This window comes from Mobula hypostoma, chromosome 10 (genome assembly GCF_963921235.1).
Source record: "Mobula hypostoma chromosome 10, sMobHyp1.1, whole genome shotgun sequence".
Lineage (NCBI taxonomy): Eukaryota > Metazoa > Chordata > Chondrichthyes > Myliobatiformes > Myliobatidae > Mobula > Mobula hypostoma.
Window position 1 is genome coordinate 77,982,696 of NC_086106.1, and position 20,013 is coordinate 78,002,708.

Here is a 20,013-nt window from a genome sequence, read left to right on the forward strand (position 1 = left end):
ATGCATCCCCATACAGACACATGGCTTAATCCACTAATTCTCTTTCAGTACTATTATTAATTTCTTACATAAAAGAATACAGAGTACAGGAGGATATTATATATCAATTACAATATATTTAAATCACACTTATAGTCTCATTACCCCATATTCATGTAAATGAAATTGAATCGTAATATTGAAAAGTAATAATTTTATTATACAAAAAATCTAAACCCACTACCAGGAAAAGCTGTTTAGTAAAACATATTAGCCAACATCTGTACATAATAACAAATCTAAAAGATTTTGAAAATAATACAAAAATGGTCCCCAGCATGTTAGAAAGTCTTGTCTAGATTCAGAAATTGAACAATGTATATCCTCTAAATTTAAGCATGACATAACATCGCTTATCCACTGAGCATGAGTAGGCAGAGCAACATCCTTCCACTTAAACAACAATGCCCTCCTAGCTATAAGAGAAACAAAAGCCAAAATGTGCAAATTAGGTGTCTCCAAGATAATATCTTTTCCTCCAACAATACCGAATACGGCAGTCAAAGGGTTAGGTTTAAAATTTACTTTGAAAAGTACAGAGAAAGTTTGGAATACTTCCTTACAATATTTTTCAAGACTCGGGCATGTCCAGAACATATGAATTAATGAAGCTTCTCCATTGTTACATCTGTCACATTAGGGAGATATATCTGAATAAAAACAAGACAGCTTATCTTTAGTCATGTGGGCCCTATGGACCACATTTAATTGTAGGAGGGAATGACGGCACATAACGATGAGGTATTAACCAATTTAAAAATTTCATTCCAAGCTTCCTCAGAAATTGAAGTCTGTAAGTCTTGTTCCCAGAGATTTTTAATTTTGGCTAAAGGAGTGTTTCTCATTCCCAACAACACACCATAAATATTAGATATTGATACATTATGAAAAGGTTTCAAATTAAAAATTACATCTAATAAATTCTTATCGGGCCCTTTAGGAAATATATGTAATTGAGGTTGCAGAAAGTCTCCAATTTGTAAATATCAAAAAAAGTGGGGTTTTGGTAAGCTATATTTAGCCGACAACTGCTCAAATGAAAAGAGACTTTCTCCAACGAACAAATCCTGGAAGCATTTAATACCCAGTCTATCCCAATCTTTGAAAACTACATCAGTCATAGAAGGTTTAAAAAAGGTTAAAAAAATGGGACTTGAAAGAGAAAATCTCAATAAACCAAAATATTTTCTAAATTGTACCCAAATCCTCAAAGTATGTTTAACTACAAAACTATCAGCTAGTTTACTTAATAATAAAGGAATAGAGGATCCGATGAGAGAGATGATAGAAAATTTATTAACTGAGCTTCTAAAGAAACCCAAACCGGGCAGTCCTCTCAGTTAATATAATATGACCAAAATGTGAGGTTCTGTATATTGACTGCCCAGTAATAAAATCTAAAATTTGGTAAAGCCAAACCTCCATTCTTTTTTAGCTTTCTGAAGATGAACTTTTATTTAGTCGAGAAAGTTTATTTTTCCATATATATTATAGAATCAAAAAAGGATTTAGGAATAAAAACAGGTAAGGCCTGAAAAAGGTATAAAAATTTAGGCAAGTTATTCGTTTTAATAGAATTAATTCGGCCAATCAACGATAGTGAAAGGGGCGACCATTTTGATAGCGCCCTTTTTACATAAGTCAGTAGGGTAAAAAAATTAGCTTTAAATAAATATTTATAATTCTTAGTAATTGTTACACCCAAATAAGTAAATTGATTTCTTACAATTTTAAAAGGAAGTTTAGTACTAATTGATACCAAATTATTCAAAGGAAAAAGTTCACTCTTATGAAAATTTAGTTTATATCCTGAAAACTGACCAAAACAGGAGAGTAAGGAAAGTACGGAGGTAATGAAGTCTCAACTTTAGAAATATAAAGCAATAGGTCATCAGCATAAAGCGAAACTTTGTGAATAATACCTCTCCTTAAATCATTAGATTCTCGAAAAGCAATAGCTAAGGGTTCTAAGGCCAGATCAAAAAGCAAAGGGCTCAAAGGACAACCTTGTCTAGTTCCACGTTGAAGTTTAAATGGTTTGGAATTCTGAGAGTTAGTAAGAACCCGAGCAGAGGGAGATAAATAAAGTAATTTAATCCATTGAATAAAATCGGGCCCAAAATTAAATTTTTCGAAGGTTTTAAATAAATAATTCCATTCAACCTGATCGAAAGCTTTCTCAGCATCTAAGGATATCACACATTCCAGTATCTTTTTAGAAAGAGAATAAATAACATTTAATAAATGATGAATATTAAAGTGGGAATATCAATTTTTAATAAATCCAGTCTGATCGTCAGAAATAATAGATGGTAAAATATTTTCAATCCTACGAGCCAAAACTTTGGATAGGATTTTAGTGTCAACGTTAAGTAAGGAGATTGGTCTATATGAAGAGCATTCAGCTGGGTTCTTATTCTTTTTAAGAATAAGTGAAATAGAAGCTTCATAAAAAGATTATGGCAACCTACCCAACTTAAAGGAGTCCGAGAGGACTGAATATAAATGAGTTATAAGCAATGAGGAAAAAGCCTTATAAAATTCTCCAGAAAATCCATCAGAACCCGGAGCCTTCCCTGAGTGCAATGAACATACAGCCTCGGCACATTCCTCATAAGAAATAGGTTGATCCAACTGTTTTCGGTTATCATCAGAAAGTGTAGGGATGCTTAACTGGTCTAAGAAATTATTCATTACAGTGTTATCTTTAGGAGGATCAGAACTATAAAGTTTAGAATAAAATTCTCTAAAGGTATCATTTATTTCTAAATGATCAGTTGTCCTATCACCATTAGCTTTACAAATTTCTTTAATTTGCCGTTTAGCTATAAAGGTTTTTAATTGGTTAGCCAGTAATTTACCTGTTTTGTCTCCATGAATATAAAATTGACTTTTATCTTTTAGGAGTTGAGTTTCAATTGGATATGTTAAAAGATCATATTTAGTTTTAATTTCAACGTGCCTTTTATATAAAGAAGGTTCTGGAGCCAGGGCATATTTTTGATCTAAATGTTTCAACTGATTAGCTAATTCAATTCTCTCTTTATTAGCTTTTTTCTTAACATTTGCAGTATAAGAAATAATTTGTCCTCTAATATAAGCCTTAAAGGCATCCCATATAATAAGACTAGAAGTCTCTTCTGGTGTATTCTCTTCGAAAAAAGAATAATTTGTCTCTCCAAAAATTTAAAAAAATCCTTATCTGATAGCAAAGTTGGATTAAAACGCCAAAATCTGTTTATTTGAGGGAGACCAGGGAGATTTAAAGATAAAAATACAGGAGCATGGCTAATCCACCAACGCTCAGTAGGAATCTAATCCACTAATTCCAGTTGAAAACATCAGACCATCAGGCATAGGAGCAGAATTAGGCCACTCAGCCCATCGAGTCTGCTCTGTTGTTCCATCACGGTTGATTTATCAACCCTATATTCTCCTGCCTTCTCTCCATAACCTTTGATGCCTGACTAACCAAGAACTTATCAAACTCTGCTTTAAATATACAAAATGCCTTGGCTGCAACATTTGTCAGTGGCAATGAATTCCAGATTCACCACCAGCTGGCTAAAGAAATTCCTTCTCATCTCTGTTCAAACTAGGTATCCTTCTATTTAGAGGGGGAGCCCTCTGGTCCTCGACTTGCCCACTACAGGAAATGTATGTGGGCAGAACTGAAAAAGCGTGTGCGAGCAAGGAGGCCTACAAACCTGACTCAGTTACACCAGTTCTGTCTGGAGGAATGGAACAAAATTCCAGCAACTTACTGTGAGAAGCTTGTGGAAGGCTACCCAAAATGTTTGACCCAAGTTAAACAATTTAAAGGCAATGCTACCAAATACCAACAGAGTGTATGTAAACTTCTGACCCACTGGGAAAGTGATGAAAGAAATAAAAGCTGAAATAAATCATTCTCTCTACTATCATTCTGACATTTCACATTCCTAAAATAAAGTAGTGATCCTAACTGACCTAAGACAGGGAATGTTTTCTAGGATTAAATGTCAGGAATTGTGAAAAACTGAGTTTAAATGTATTTGGCTAAAGTGTATGTAAACTTCTGACTTCCACTGTAGATAAACCTTCTTACAAGTTTATTGTATTTTAAAAAATTATTATGGTGTTCTTTATCTTATTTCTTTTTTTTGTGCTGCATCAGTTCCAGAGTAACAATTTTTGTTTTCCTTTACGCTTGTGTACTAGAAATTACATTAAACAATCTTGAACCTTGATTTTTTAAAAAATTTCCTGCCCTGAATCCAGAATATAGTTTGCAAGGTAAAGAATAAAGTTAACTTATTATCTTCTTGATCCCGTTGAGCTGAATTATAAAAGCACTAGCTGGATGCCTCTAGTTACATGGTACATAGGTAATGTATTCCTGCATTAATGTAAAATCCTCAGAGAATTAAGCCAATAATATGCTACTTCATAACATAATATTTGTAATTGTATTTTTAAGGAGAATCTGCAATATGTTAGAAGCAAATTTCAGCCTGGGAGCTGATTTTATTTAAGGTATTTTCAGATTCTCCATCTTCATGAATTATCAGTTATATGTGAAAACAAGAGTACTTGAATGACATTAACCATCAACATGGCCTACATTCCAAATCCAGTACAACATGGTCAATGTGTGGGGCATAAGATTTCACACACTCAATATGCAAGATATTTGTGGACCATGGCTTTTTATGATGAGTTTCCAGCATTCTCTTAATTCTTAATGCCATCAATTCTGCCCAAGATTGCCATTCAGGATGAGTAAAAAGCTTTTTTTCATAATATATCCCACAGTTTGATTGAATTTTTGACTTATTTTCCTTCCACCTTGAGCCAAGTGTGTTCTCTTCAGTGGTACATTTTTGAAACTCATATGTGATATCTGGAACTGTAGTTTCAGAGTAACTCTCATCTGGTACCGTTTCTGTCAAAGTTTGCTGTTGTTCCTTGCTACAACATGCATTATCATTTTTCTCATTAAATAGTGCACCTCTCTTCTCAGGATACAGGCTGACATTATTGTGGATATGTAAAATCCCTCCTCGATCCTTTTTCAATAATTGGCAAGCTACAGGCCATCCCTCTTCCGAACTTGGAATTAGACCCAAGTTCACTCGATCTGCCACGTTCTGCAGAAGAAGCTACAGAACACAAAATAAGTTTTTAATAGTTATAAATGGAAATGTCAAACAACCCATAACAAAGGAACATAATAATCAGGAGACTATTACCTGCCTCACAGTAGCAGACTTTGGATACAAAGACAGAAACTAATGAACAGTTTGCCTAATGAAAATCAAAAACAAAACTGCAGATGCTAGAAATTTGGGGAAAAAAACAGAAAATGCTGGCAACATTCAGCAAGTCATGTAGTATATGTGGAAGGGTAAATAGAATTAATGTTTTAGATTACAGATCATCCATCTGAACAGGTTGCCAGACACAAAAACAGGAGGAAAAATTATGCTAAGTACAAAAGATGAATCCTCTAAATTGTATGATCTCTCTTTGGCTATTTAAATATCTTTAAGTTGACAATGTAATTTTCTATTACAGATGTGCTATATTTTTGCTGAAACTATGGTTCAGGTAATTATCTTCTGAACAGGAATGGATATGTACATTGATGGATGAATGCCCTTCGATTTACAAACGAAAGACTCCCACTTTCTGTGGTGATGCTCATATAGCTTGTTAGCTCATCTGTGTATATAATTGATGTCACCTTTATAGCCATGTACAGTTAATGGCATCCATAAATCCAAGGGTGTGCAATTTAAAGCACCCTTGCACAGTCTTATGCGTAGTTGATAATGCCCCTGTATAGACACCTCCGTGCAATTCACACCATACAGCCATGTACATATGTGCAGTAAATTCGGCCCATGTTTAGCCACATGTATGCAGTTGATGCACGGAGATGATGCTCATTTTGAGTACTGTTATCAAATAGGAAGCTATTATGTCCCACTTTAAAACGCCCAACCTCTAATAAAAAGAAACATTGTTCCATGGAATGTTCGATAAGTTTATAGCAATCTTTATGACACCTTCTATTCTGAAGCAGGTATTTGTGCAAGTCAACCATTGTCCTAGGCAGTGTTGAATTCAGTGCCACTCCTCACCCAGAAATGTCAACCTTGAGGAAGTTCTCCTCTGCACTGGTCCCTTTTGCCTTCTTCACCTTCAGTTTCTCTTTGCCTTCTAGTCTTCAATTAGATACTGATGAAAATCACAACCATTTCTCTTTCTTAGCAAATCTCTCTGGCTTCAAATCAACCCACGTGTATTTCCATTCAGCATCACAAGTACATTCAAACTACCTGGAGTTTCTCAAGGTTTCAATGTTTTCTAAAGATCAGTATTCTATTCCATCTGCTAGCACATGCATGCTCTTGACCTCTCTCCGCAACAACTCCGTCTCAGTCTATCTCACAGCTGTCATGCTCTGCCTTTCCACCTCATTCTCCATTGTATTTGGTACTAAAGTAGAAAACTATTTTCCTTTGTTTCTGACACCAAAGATAAACTTCAATAACTCTTGTACTGTATTCTAATAGCTCCCCTGACTTTTCTTCCCCTTGAATTTATTCTAACAGCACCTCTCCCTCTGGTTCTACCTCCTGCTGTCTTTTCACCATCCTTTCCGACCTACCTTATGACTGATCCTGAAATCAGTCCCCATATGAGGTCTCAGATTCACTGGACCGTTTGTCCCCTTACATCCCTGTCTTAAGGAATTCTGAGTCTGATCTGATGTTGAACTCTCCTTTTACTGCCTCCATGTCTACCTCTTTAGCCATGATCCTTTCTCTTGAATTTCCAATCCACCTGGACTCCTTACTTTGGCCTATCATCTTCTCTTGATCTATCCATGGATAACTTCCAATGGGACACTGAAATACTTGTTTTTTTCCCCTACTCTCCTCATTTACTCCCTTAAACCTCCCCCCACCATACCTGCATACCAAGAACCAATCCTGACATTGTCATCAAACCTGCTGACAAAGATGAGAATGTTCTGTTTTGGTGAATTGATCTTTAGCTCAGAGGCTAATGTTACTCCTCAAACACATTGGTCCAGACCATTCCCACTTACAAATCAATAGCAACACCTTTGATATGCACAGGAGAACTTCCTTCAATAGCTGCAATAATTCACTTCTGCCTTTTGCCCAAGATCCACAAGCAGGACTGTCAGGACACACTTAATGTTTCAGCCTGCTCTTATCCCACTAAACTGGCTTCTTCCTACCTTTCCCTGGTCCTGTCCCTTCCCACTTACAACCATGACACAGCTGGATGCCCTTCATCACTTCAAAAGTTTTCAATTCCCTGGTCCCAACTGGTTCACCTTCTCCGTATTTGTAGAATCCCTCTACACCTCCATCCTGCAATGGGAGACTCCAAAACCCCAGCTTCTGCCCTGAAAAGAAGCCCAACTAGTTCTCCTCCAGCAAAACATACTCACTTGCCTAGCTGCGTTTTGTCCAAGCATTGAACAACTTTTTCAACTCTGACCATTTTCTTGAGATCAAAGATGTAGCTATGGGTATTTGCATGGACCCAACAAAGCCCATCTTTCTTCTCGGATAATGTGGAACAATCTTTGTTTCAATCCTACCTGACCCTCCTTCCTCAACTCTTTTTCTGGTGTGCCAATGTTGCATTGCTGCTGCTTCCTTCCCTCAAAGAGAACTTAAAAATGTCATTAATGCCAATTTCCACTCAGTTCTCACATTCACATGGTCCATCTCTGACTCTTCCCTTTCCTTTGAAATGTCTTGCTTCTTCCTGAATTGTGTAATCTCCTCTACCATTGTGTTCTGCTCTCACTCACTCTCCTCTTAACGGACTTAGCCAGCTCTTTAGCTTCCACCCCCCAGCCTCCATATTCAATGGGTCATCCCGTCACAATTTCCACCAGTACCAGTAAGATGTCTTCACCAGCATTTAAGGGGGACTATTTCCTTCAAAACAGCCTGGTCCGCTTTCCCATCTCTACCAAAAACTCTCTGTATTGTAGCATTCTCCTGTGCAACCGCAGGAGATGCAACATCTGTCCATTCACTTGTGCCCTCTCAACATCCAGAGCTCAAAACAGTTCTTCCAGATGAATCTTCCAATCAACACTTTCAGTATGCTGGATGAATGCAGCAGGTCGGGCAGCATCAGTCAGAAACGATGAGTCGACATTTCAGGCCGGAACTCTTCGTCAGGACTGAAGAATGAAAGATGGGGAAGGATTTGAAGAATGCTTGTAGCGTCAGTTGATAGACCAGTAATTTGAAAGACAAAGGGGTGGGGGAGGGGAAGCATTGACATCATAGTAGAAGAAGGAGGCGGAACCATGAGGGAGCTGGGGGGAGGGGGTAGAGTGAAATAGGGATAGAGGAACGGAGGGGGAGGGAATTATCGGAAGTTGGAGAATTCTATGTTCATACCAAGGGGCTGGAAACTACCTAGACGGTATATGAGGTGTTGCTCCTCCAACCAGAGTTTAGCCTCATCATGGCAGTGGAGGAGGCCATGTATGGACATATCTGACAGGGAATGGGAAGCAGAGTTGAAGTGGGTGGCTACCGGGAGATCCTGTCTGTTGTGGCGGACAGAGTGGAGGTGCTCGACGAAGCGGTCCCCCAATCTGTGTTGGGTTTCACCGATGTAGAGGAGGCCGCACCGGGAGCACCGGATGTAATAGATGACCCCAACAGACTCACAAGTGTTGTCTCACCTGGAAGGACTGTTTGGGGCCCTGAATGGTTGCAAGAGATGAGGTGTAGGGACAGGTGTAGCACTTAGGCTAAATCTTCCAATCAGCTTAATGCAGTGTCCTCTACAATGGAGAACAAAAATGGAAATTCAGTGAATGCTCTGTGAAGCTTCTGAGTTCAATACACGAGTGACCCTGATCTTCCAGTTGTCCGCCATTTTAAATCACCATCCCACTCTGACCTATTTCTTTATGGCCTCCTGCACTTTTGCAATGAGACACAATTTAAGCTTAAGGAGCACATCATCTTCCTTCTGGGCACATTCCGAACTTTCAGAACCAATATTGAATCCTCCAACCTTAGGTAGCCCACTCTTTCTGCCTATATCCAAACTTGATATGCCTATATTTCAGGCTGTCATCATTTTGGCTCATTTTTCTGATTGTATTTGGATAGTTTAGATTTTTAGGCATGTCCCCTCAGCCTCACTATTTCCAACACATTACATTAACAAGAATCTTAAGATTTCTGGTAACAGCTTCAACCTACTCATTTTATCAGAGACATTTCCTTTGATCTATTCATGCCTTCCTCTGCCTCCCACACACAGCTTCACTCTTACCGAAGACTAATTTTCTTGTGTATGCAGTTTTGACCCAGGGTGTTTGTTAATTGCTTTTCCACAGATGTTGCTTGACCTGTTGAATGTTTCATCATTTTCAGCTTTAGGACACTTGTCCTAATCTTGTTAGAAGGGGAAGGGTCAGTTACAGATTTCCTGCTCAACTTTTTTTCAATCAGCCTGTTAATGTGCTTCTGCAGTTTGCTCATAGCTCTAAGTTAAATAAATCTGTACGTCAACATCACCAGTGCCTCGGAGGTACAAAGATAAAAGTTACCAGAAAACAGGATTAAACTTAGACTGAAATTTTGAAAGTGATATCATCAACTATACCAATTAAATTATTCCTCAAGACATCAGCATACTCCAGCAGAACACATATTGAAAACCGTGTAATAATTAATTGGACAGGCATTAATGAGAAAGAATGAGGCTTAAGGCAGTACCTGCCGATTATCACCACTGTGGACCCTACAGCGGTCTGATACTTTATTTAGTTCCAGGTTCTTCAGTAATGCAGAAACTGCATGCGGATTCCACTCACAGGCATGAACAAATGCTGCGCCCGCATGCACCAGAAATGGTAGTGTAAAATATCCAATTCCTGCAAGAATTAACCACAGATGTTATCATTATCAGTCTCATTTGAAATCAACTAATATGACTGTATTACCAGTAACATATGATTCGTAAAATATGATATTACTTTAATGTACCAATACAGATCACATTTGTTATTCCCCATCTGAGTATCAAACAGATTTAAGATTTGCAACTAAAATCATCACTGCTCCCCTTTTCTCCAAGGTTTTACATTAGCTGTGATTATACTTCAAGAATAATGTGATGGTTTTTAGACACTCTGAAATGTCCAAAGAATGTGAGAATCATGACATACTGTATATGCATGTCTTTTTTTTCCATTAGATGTAATACTGGTGTTGTTTTTCACAGACTGAATCATCAAAGCAACTAGTTTACATAGACACTTCTGTCGGCATTTACAACTCAGACGCCAATAGAAACCGAAATATGTTCGTCATTCGAAATAGTAAATTCCACACATGGGCCAACAAATATATGTTTTCATTATTTATTTCATGGACCCAGCTCCTCATCTTTTGATAAAAAAAAAGAAAGTATTGGGAGGAAACAGAAAGAGCCACTTGCTGGATATGGAGCAGGTGAGAGGAGTTGAGCTGGAAGTCAGGAGCAGATGGGCAGTGACTTGGCTACCACTGCTGACCCACCAGCTGGAGAGTGTAGTGGTCAAGGGTCAAGTAACTCTGAGAAGGTTGGGCACCACCTGGCAACATCTGTTCCTGGTCAAAGGCTGTTACGTCATCGGGTAACTGAAGAGAGCACCCCGTTGTATGTTGCAAGCAACGATGGGGCCTCACATAGATTGTTTGTCAACATTGGAAGATTGAACTTGAAGGCAGAGTACAAGGTTAATGCCATGATTCTTAGCAGTGTGTAGGACCCATGTGATCTTGGGTCCTAACCAGAGATACCATGCAAATTGTTACAGTGGGTAAGAAAAGCATGTGATGTACTTTTTATTCTGGCATCTTCTCCCTTCCTTTCCAGTGCTGAAGAAGAACCTCGGCCTGAAACGTCAACTGTTTATTCATTTCCATAGATGCTTGCCAACCTGCTGAGTTCCTCTAGTGTTTTATGTGTGTTGCATATGGTGTGCTGGCCTTCATTAGTCACGGGATTGAGTTCAAGAGCATCATGGTAATGCTGCAGGTCTATAAAACTGTGGTTATGTTCAGTTCTGGTCGCTTCATTACAGGAAGAATGTGGAAGCCATAGAGAGGATTTAGAAATTTACCAAAATGCTGTCTGGATTAGCAAATATGTTTATTTTCTTATTTAGAGAGACAATGTGAAATAGGTTCTTCCAGACCTTCAGGCTGCACTGAGAAGCAACCCCCAATTTACCTCTGATTTAACCCTAGCCTCATCACAGGACAATTTACAATGACCAATTAGCCTAGTAACCAGGACGTCTTTGGACTGTGGGGGGAAACTGGAGGATACGGAGAAAACCCACGCATTCTACAGGGAGGATGTACAGACCCTTTATAGGTAATGTTGCAGAGAACTCCAAGCTCCAGCGCCCCGAGCTACTGTATAACAGCGTCATGCTAACTGCTACACTACCATGGCGCCCAAGGTCTTTTGAGGAAAGCTGAGCAGTTCTAGCTTTTCTCTTTGGTGTGAAGGAGCATGAGGCAACTTAACAGAGGTGAATACGGTTCTGAGAGGCACAGACAGAGTGAACAGACAACACCTTTTTCCCGGGGGCAGCGGGGGCAATGGTCAATACCTGAGGATGTCTGTTTAAAGTGAGTGGAGGAAAGCACAAGGGAGATGCCAGAGGTAGCTCTTGTTTTATCACACAGAGAGTGGTAGATACCTAGAACACAATGCCGGGTGTGGTGGTAGAGGATGATACAATAAGGACATTTAAGTTTCTTAGAGTGGCACATAGATGTAAAAAAAATGGAGAGCTATGGGCTGTATAAGAGAAAGGGTTAGAGTGCGTGTGGAGTAGATTTGTACTTGTCAGCACAACATTGTGGACCCATGGGCCATTGCAGTGGTGTACAGTTCTAAGCCCTATAAAATCTGCACAATATAGATAGGCTATTATCCACCAGACAAGGAATGAGCAATCCATTACGAGGTTGTGTAATATAAATGCCCTTTATCTAATCTCTATGCCTCCCCCCCCCAATTCTTATTGAATGACAAAGCAGGAACAATTGCCCTATTCCTGATTCCCCTTCTTACTTTGACAGACAGAGACTTTATGGAATCAATGCATGGAATATGCCCATGCAGCTCATTGTGGTTCAGCTATTGATTCTTGATGTTACCTGCATACAGATCCACAACCACTTCTCCTCTGCAGTCAAAAGAGCTGACACGTAGCTTTTCTGTGATATTTCCAGAAGAGAACATGCATTTGGTAATGTCAAATGTATATCTATAGAACACAAGGCAGACAATTACAACACAACAACACAAATTTTGTGAATGTAATTATCACCCAGAGGAAATATAACTTGCAAAAAAAAAGAATTTGAATGTGAAAAACTTTACCACATTTAAAACAGAGCATTACTTTGTCTTGCCATGTACATAATACAACAAAAAGGTTCCACAGGCAATGAAATAATTTCAGAATTACAATAAAGCATCACAATCAGAGTGAACCATCTGGATGATGTATAGCTTTGCAACGTAACATTTATTTTTCTACAATTTTAATGTCTTGCTTCACACCACGACAACAATGTTAATCTTATAACTGAGTGTTTCTGCATTGTACGTGATAAACACTACAATTTAAAAATGTTCGATTTGCAGCATAAATATTATTGTCTGACAATGACTGTGTTCCGAGTTCAAATTACCAGTATCCTGAAACTATTTGTCAAATGTTACAGATCCCCCCTACTTACGTTACCACAGATACTCCTCAGGTTTCAAACACCCAACAACGTTCATATGAATGAGTGTTTGGGAGACCTGTGGAGCTGCAGGCACCTTCTGCTTTGAGGCAATTCAATTCACAGTAGTATCACTGCATCTTGCAGAAAAATCTAATGGTTAAATTAAACGTCCTGGTTTAACTATACACCCCCCCCCCCCACAGAATGCCTATGTTTTTACTTCAATATATTGACATATGGTTGCACTTCCGCTCTGCATGCTGTTTACGTTACACCCTGACATAACCTGGAGAGGACCAGTACAGTTATTTGATTAAACATATTTTAAATGAGGTACTAAGGATCTCTCATGCATGCTCGGGAATATAATCATCCTGTGCCACTATTCAAAAAGAAGCAGATGTTTCCCAATGATATTACTGGCATTACTCACTGAACTACCATGATCAAAAAGAGATGGTCTGGTTGTTAAGCCTTATTGTGCAAAAGCACTATTTTACAACAGTAATTTTACTTCCCAGCTACTTAATTGGATGTGAATCAAATCGGTATGTTCTGAGGACATGATCATAATTATATTTTTTTCTAACTAATAAATCATGTTTTATCATTAAGAAAATGAAAAATAAACATGAAGATAAGAAATAGGAAGAGGAGTGGGGCATTCAACCTTTTAATCCTAGGTCTGACATTCATTAGCATCATGGCTGATCTAGTTCAAAGTAAAATTATTACATATATGTCTGCATATACTACTTGAGATTCATTTTCTTGCAAGCATTCACAGTAAATAGAAAGACAGACAAAAATCAATGAAAAACTGCACACGACAGAGATGGACAAGCAACCAATGTACAAAGGGCAACACACTGCAAATACAAAATGAAAACAAAATAATAAATCAATAAGCAATAAATACTGAGAACATGAATTGTAGAGTCCCTGAAAGTGTACATAGATTGTGGAATCTGTTCAGTGTAGGGGTGAGTGAAGTTATCCACTCTGGTTCAAAGAGCCTGACGGCTGAGGGGTATTAACTGTCCCTGAACCTGGTGGTGTGGGACTTGTGGTTCCTGTACCTGCTTCCTAATGGCAGCAGGGAGAAGAGAGTACGGCCTGGATAGTGATGAAAGATGCTGCTTTTCTGTGACAGCCGTCCTTGTGGTAATGCTCAATGTTGGGGAGGGCTTTACCTGTGAAGGACTGGGCTATATCCACTACTTTTTGTAGTTTTTACCATTCAAAGGCAATGGAGTTCTCATACTAGGCCATGATACAACCAGTCAGTATAATGTCTTCTGTGCATCTTTTGAAGTTTGTCAAGGTTTTAGATGACATGCTGAATTTATGAACTTCAAAGAAAGTATAGGCACTGCTGTCCCTTCTCTGTAAGAGCAGTTACATTCAGGACCCAGGACAGATCCTCTGACATGATAACGCGGAAGGATTTAAAGTTGCTGACTCTTTCCATCTCTGATGCACTGATGAGGGCTAGCTCATAAACCCCTGGTTTCCTCCTCCTGCAGTCAATAATCAGTTCTTTAGTTTTGCTAACATTGAGTGAGAGGTGGTTGTTGTGGCACCACTCAGCCAGATTTTCAATCTCCCTCCGATATGCGAATTCGTCACCACTTGTGATTCACCCCGCAACACTGGTGTTATCAACAGCATTGGAGCTGTACTTAACCTCACAGTAAAAAGTATAAGGCGAGTAGATCAGGGGGCTAAGCACACAGCCTTGTGGTGCACCTGTGCTGATGGAGATTGTGGAGGAGATGTCGTTGCCAATCTGACCTGACTAGGGTCTGCAAGTGAGGAAATTGAAGATCCAATTGCACAAGAAGGTATTGAGGCCAAGGTCTTGGAGCTTATTGATTAGTTCTGAGGGAATGATGGTACTGAATGCAGAGCTGTAGTTAATGAAGAACTTGCTGCTGTATGCACCTTCACTGTCCAGATATTCCAGAGCTGAGTAGAGTCAATGACATGACATCTGATGTTGATGCATTGTGACAGCAGGCAAATTGGAGCCGATCCAAGTCGCTCCTCAGCCAGGAGCTGATATGTTTCATCACCAACCTCTCAAAGCACTTCATTACAGTGGGTGTAAGTTACTAGACAACTCATTGAGTCAAGTCACCATGTTCGTCTTGGGCACCAGTATAATTGAAGCCTGCTTGAAGCAGCAGGGTACATCAGACTGCTGAAGTAAGAGGTTAAAGATATCAGCAAACACTTCAGCCAGTTGAATAGCACAGGTCTTCAGTACTTCCCAGGTACCCCGTTTGGGTGGGATGGTTCCTGTGGGTTTACCCCAGTGAAGGATGCTCTCATGTTAGCCTCAGTGACTGAAATCACAGCGTTGTCAGGGGCTGTGGGAGTTTGTGAAGATGCTTCCATGTTTTGATGGTCAAAGTGAGTATAAAAGGCATTGAGGTTTCTAGCAGCAAAACTGTATTTTCACATATGACATAGAAGCATAGAAAACCTACAGCACAATACAGGCCCTTCGGCCCACAATGTTGTGCCAAATATGTCCTTACCTTAGAAATTACCTAAGGTTACCCACAGCCCTCTATTTTTCTAAGCTCCATGTACCTGTCCAGGAGTCTCTTAAAAGACCCTATTGTATCCGCCTCCACGTCGCCAGCAGCCCATTCCACACACTCACCACTCCCTGTGTTGTTACGAACCCACAGGTTTCGTTTACTGTGGTCTGTTAGTTTAAGAGCGCCTAAATGAGGCGGGACTATGATGTTGTTCACTGACTGACTTGCAGCTTGTTTAACTTTGAAACAAGGACACAGACAGTCACTGAAATTTCAGCAGCTGGTCTCCCTCTCTCTACTGTGACTTCTGACCGTGATTGTCTGTGTCCTTTTAAAGTTAAACAAGCTACAAGTCAGTCAGTGAACAACATCATACTCCCGCCTCATTTGGGCGCTCTTAAAGTAACAGTCCACAGTAAATGAAACCTGTGGGTTCATAACACTTCCCCCACAAAAAGGAACATTTTGATCTGCAAGAGCAAAATTTTAACTGCAAACTACACAATGTGAAACAATACATGTATGGTAATCATAAAACATATTGCAGAAGCGTTTACAAATACCAGATTCTACTCCACTATTAAAAATACATTGCAAGCTTAACATCTGGAAAGACAATCTGCAATTACGTTATCTTTGCCTTTAATGTGAGTTATCATAAGATCATATTCCTGCAAAGTCAGACTCCAATTTAACAACCTTCTGTTTTTGTCCTTCATCTTACTTAAAAACATCAATGGATTATGATCTGTGTAAATCACAAGTGGTTTCTGAGCTGGGCAAACATAAACATCAAAATGCTGCAAAGCCAAAACAAGTGACAATAATTCTTTCTCTATGGTGGAATAATTTCTTCGATGCTCATTGAATTTCTTTGAAAAGTAAGCTACAGGATGTTCAACTTCATCACAATCATCCTTTTGTAGTAACACTGCCCCTGCAGCTTCATCACTGGCATCCACAGCTATAGAGAATGGCTTTGTCAAATCAGGTGCTCGGAGCACAGGTTGATGACATAAAATGGCTTTTAACTGATCAAATGCCTCCTGGCAAGGTTCTATCCAAACAAACTTTTCACCCTTCTTCAGGAGGTTAGTCAAAGGAAGAGCAATGTCAGCAAAGTTCTTACAGAACTTGCAATAATATCCAACCGTTCCCAGAAACCTTCTAAGAGCCTTTTTACCAGTTGGAATGGGAACTTTAGAAATTGCCTGAACCTTTGCTTGAACAGGAGCTAACTCACCTTGACCTACCACATGACCAAGATAGGTCACAGTGGCATGGCCAAATTCATTCTTAGCTAAATTAACTGTAAGGCTGGCCTTTGAGAGCCTTTCAAACAACTCTCCCACTGCAGAGATATGTGCTTCCCATGTGTCATTCCCTGTGACTAAATCATCAATATAGGCATCTGTATGTTTTAACTCTTGAATTACAGAATTAATCATTCTCTGAAATGTTCCTGGTGCATTTTTCATTCCAAACAGCAGAACATTGTATTCACACAGCCCAGAAGGTGTTACAAATGCAGAAATTTCTCTACCTCTCTCTGTCAGTGGAACACACCAGTATCCTTTCAACAGAGCAATCTTTGTAAGAAACTTAATTTTTCCAACATTGTCTATACTATCATCCACCCTAGGGATGGGATAAGCATCTGTTTTTTTTTACAGCATTCACCTTTCTATAGTCAGTGCAAAACCTAATTCTACCATCTAGTTTAGGTATAAATACACAAGGTGAACTCCAATCTGAAGTTGAAGGCCTTATAATACCATTTTTTAGCATATATTCAATCTCTTGTTCAGCTAATTTACATTTTCTATGTTCATGCGACAGGGGTGTTGTTTAATCAGCTGGGCATTCCCAACATCCACATCATGTGATATGACTGTGGTTCGGTTTGGAACATCAGGAAATAAATTTTTAAACTTCAAAATTAATTCCTCCATTTGCTGTCGTTGCTGTGGCTGTAAATGGGCCAACTTGTTATCAATGTTTCTAGAATAGCCGAATTTGTTAATCTGACGGAGACAATGTTTGATTAGAATAAAGACGCTCACAGATATGCCTGCTCGTTAAAATATGGTTTCATCATGTTTAGATGTACCATCTGTGTTGATTTTCGTCAATCAGATGTTTTGACAACACAATTTACATCATTATTTTGAGAGACCATTTCATCCACTCCTGTGGATTATATGAAGTGACAGTCCCACATTCGTAGTGCACCGTGTGCCGATATTTAACCCAATCGTTTGAGCTTAAAAGAGTTTCAAACCATCGTAGTGACCAGCTGAAATTTCAGCAGCTGGTTGCCTTCTCTCTCTCTCTCGACTGTGACTGTCTGTGTCCCTGTTTTAAAGTTAAACAAGCTGCAAGTCAGTCATGGTCAGAAGTAGGGAGAGAGGGAGAGAGGGACACACCAGCTGCTGAAATTTCAGCTGGTCACTGCGATGGTTTGAAACTCTTTTAAGCCTAAAAGTTTGGGTTAAATATTGGCACATGGTGCACAACGAATGTGGGTCTGTCACTTCGTATGATCCAAAGGAGTGGATTTTTCGGGATATCCTGTGCAGACCACTTATGTGTCAACCCTTGCCTGGGTATGTTGTGTGGCAGCCAGTTGAAGACAATATCCCTGTGACAGATCACTTTCGTTTTGATATCATTTTGAAGACATCTGATCTAAACATTCTGGCTTTTATCTTTCTTATGGCTAGAAGGGTGCTTTTGTTTAAATGGAAGGATGCTGTTCAGCCTAATCACGCTCAGTGGTTACGGGATGTTATGGCATGTCTAAATTTAGAAAAGATTCATTGTTCAATTTCTGAATCTAACCAAGATTTTCAAAATTTGTGGGGGCTGTTTTTAATTTATTTTCATAATCTTTGACTTCTTGTTAAAGTACAGAAATTGGTTAATAGTACAAACCCCATTTCCAGAAAAGTTGGGATATTTTCCAAAATGCAATAAAAACAAAAATCTGTGATATGTTAATTCACGTGGACCTTTATTTAACTGACAAAAATACAAAGAAAAGATTTTCAATAGTTTTACTGATCAACTTAATTGTATTTTGTAAACATACACAAATTTAGAATTTGATGGCTGCAACACACTCAACAAAAGTTGGGACAGAGGCATATTTACCATTGTGTTACATCACCTTTCCTTTTAATAACAGTTTTTAATTGTTTTGGAACTGAGGATACTAATTGTAGTAGATTTGCAATTGGAAATTTTGTCCATTCTTGCTTGATATAAGACGTCAGCTGCTCAACAGTCTGTGGTCTCCGTTGTCTGATTCTCCTCTTCATGATGCGCCATACATTTTCAATAGGAGATAGATCTGGACTGGCAGCAGGCCAGTCAAGCACACGCACTCTGTGTCTACAAAGCCACGCTGTTGTAGCCCATGCAGAATGTGGTCTGGTATTGTCCTGCTGAAATAAGCATGGACGTCCCGGGAAAAGACGTTGCCTTGATGGCAACATATGTCTCTCTAAAATCCTAATATACACCTCAGTGTCAATGGTACCTTCACATACATGCAACTCACCCATGCCGTGGGCACTGATGCACCCCCATACCATCACAGATGCTGGCTTTTGCACCTTTCGCTGATAACAATCTGGATGGTCATTTTCATCTTTGGCACGGAGAATTCGACACCCCTTTTTTCCAAAAACTACCTGAAATGTGGACTCATCTGACCACAGCACACGGTTCCACAGTCTTTCAGTCCATCTGAGATGAGCTCGGGCCCAGAGAACTCGCTGGCGTTTCTGCATAGAGTTGATGTATGGCTTCCTCCTTGCGTAATACAGTTTCAAGTTGCATTTCTGGATGCAGCGACGGACTGTATTGAGTGACAATGGTTTTCCGAAGTACGCCCGAGCCCAGGTGGCTATAATTGTCACAGCATGACGGTTTCTTAGGCAGTGCCGCCTGAGGGCTCGAAGATCACGCGCATTCAACAGTGGTTTCCAACCTTGCCCTTTACGCACTGAGATGCCTCTGAATTCTCTGAATCTTTTCACAATATTATGTACTGTAGATGTTGAAAGACCTAAATTCTCTGCAATCTCGCGTTGAGAAATGTTCCTTTTGAACTGACTAACAATACTCTCACGAATTTTGGCACAAAGGGGTGAGCCACGACCCATCCTTGCTTGCAAAGACTGAGCCTTTGATGGACGCTACTTTTATACCCAGTCATGATACCTCACCTGCTACCAATTAGCCTGCTTAATGTGGAGTCTTCCAAACCTGTGTTACTTGAATATTCTGTGCACTTTTCAATCTTATTTTAACTCTGTCCCAACTTTTGTTGAGTGTGTTGCACCCATCAAATTCTAAATTTGTGTATGTTTACAAAATACAATTAAGTTGGTCAGTAAAACTATTGAAAATCTTTTCTTTGTACTTTTGTCAGTTAAATAAAGGTTCACGTGAATTAACATATCACAGATTTTTGTTTTTATTGCATTTTGGAAAATATCCCAACTTTTCTGGAAATGGGGTTTGTATATTTCATTATCTGATAAGTTTCTTTTTTTTCCTCAAACGGCTTCGGCTTTGGTAGTGGTTGTAGATTTTTCTTTTTCTTAATAGAATTG

At 39.2% G+C, this 20,013-nt stretch overlaps 1 protein-coding gene across 3 annotated transcripts in view; it reads right to left on the reverse strand.

The window, feature by feature from the left end:
- Positions 1-221: 221 nt before the first annotated feature.
- Positions 222-20,013, reverse strand: part of trmt12 (tRNA methyltransferase 12 homolog) — a 40,701-nt gene continuing 20,909 nt past the window's right edge. For all 3 annotated transcript variants that reach the window (XM_063060667.1, XM_063060669.1, XM_063060666.1), the window contains exons 6-8: positions 12,264-12,373; positions 9,822-9,979; positions 222-5,180 (exon numbers count right to left, since the gene is read on the reverse strand). In XM_063060667.1, the coding sequence (XP_062916737.1) occupies positions 4,629-5,180; positions 9,822-9,979; positions 12,264-12,373 (820 nt within the window). In that variant the 3' untranslated portion in view covers positions 222-4,628. The remainder of the gene's footprint in view (positions 5,181-9,821; positions 9,980-12,263; positions 12,374-20,013) is intronic.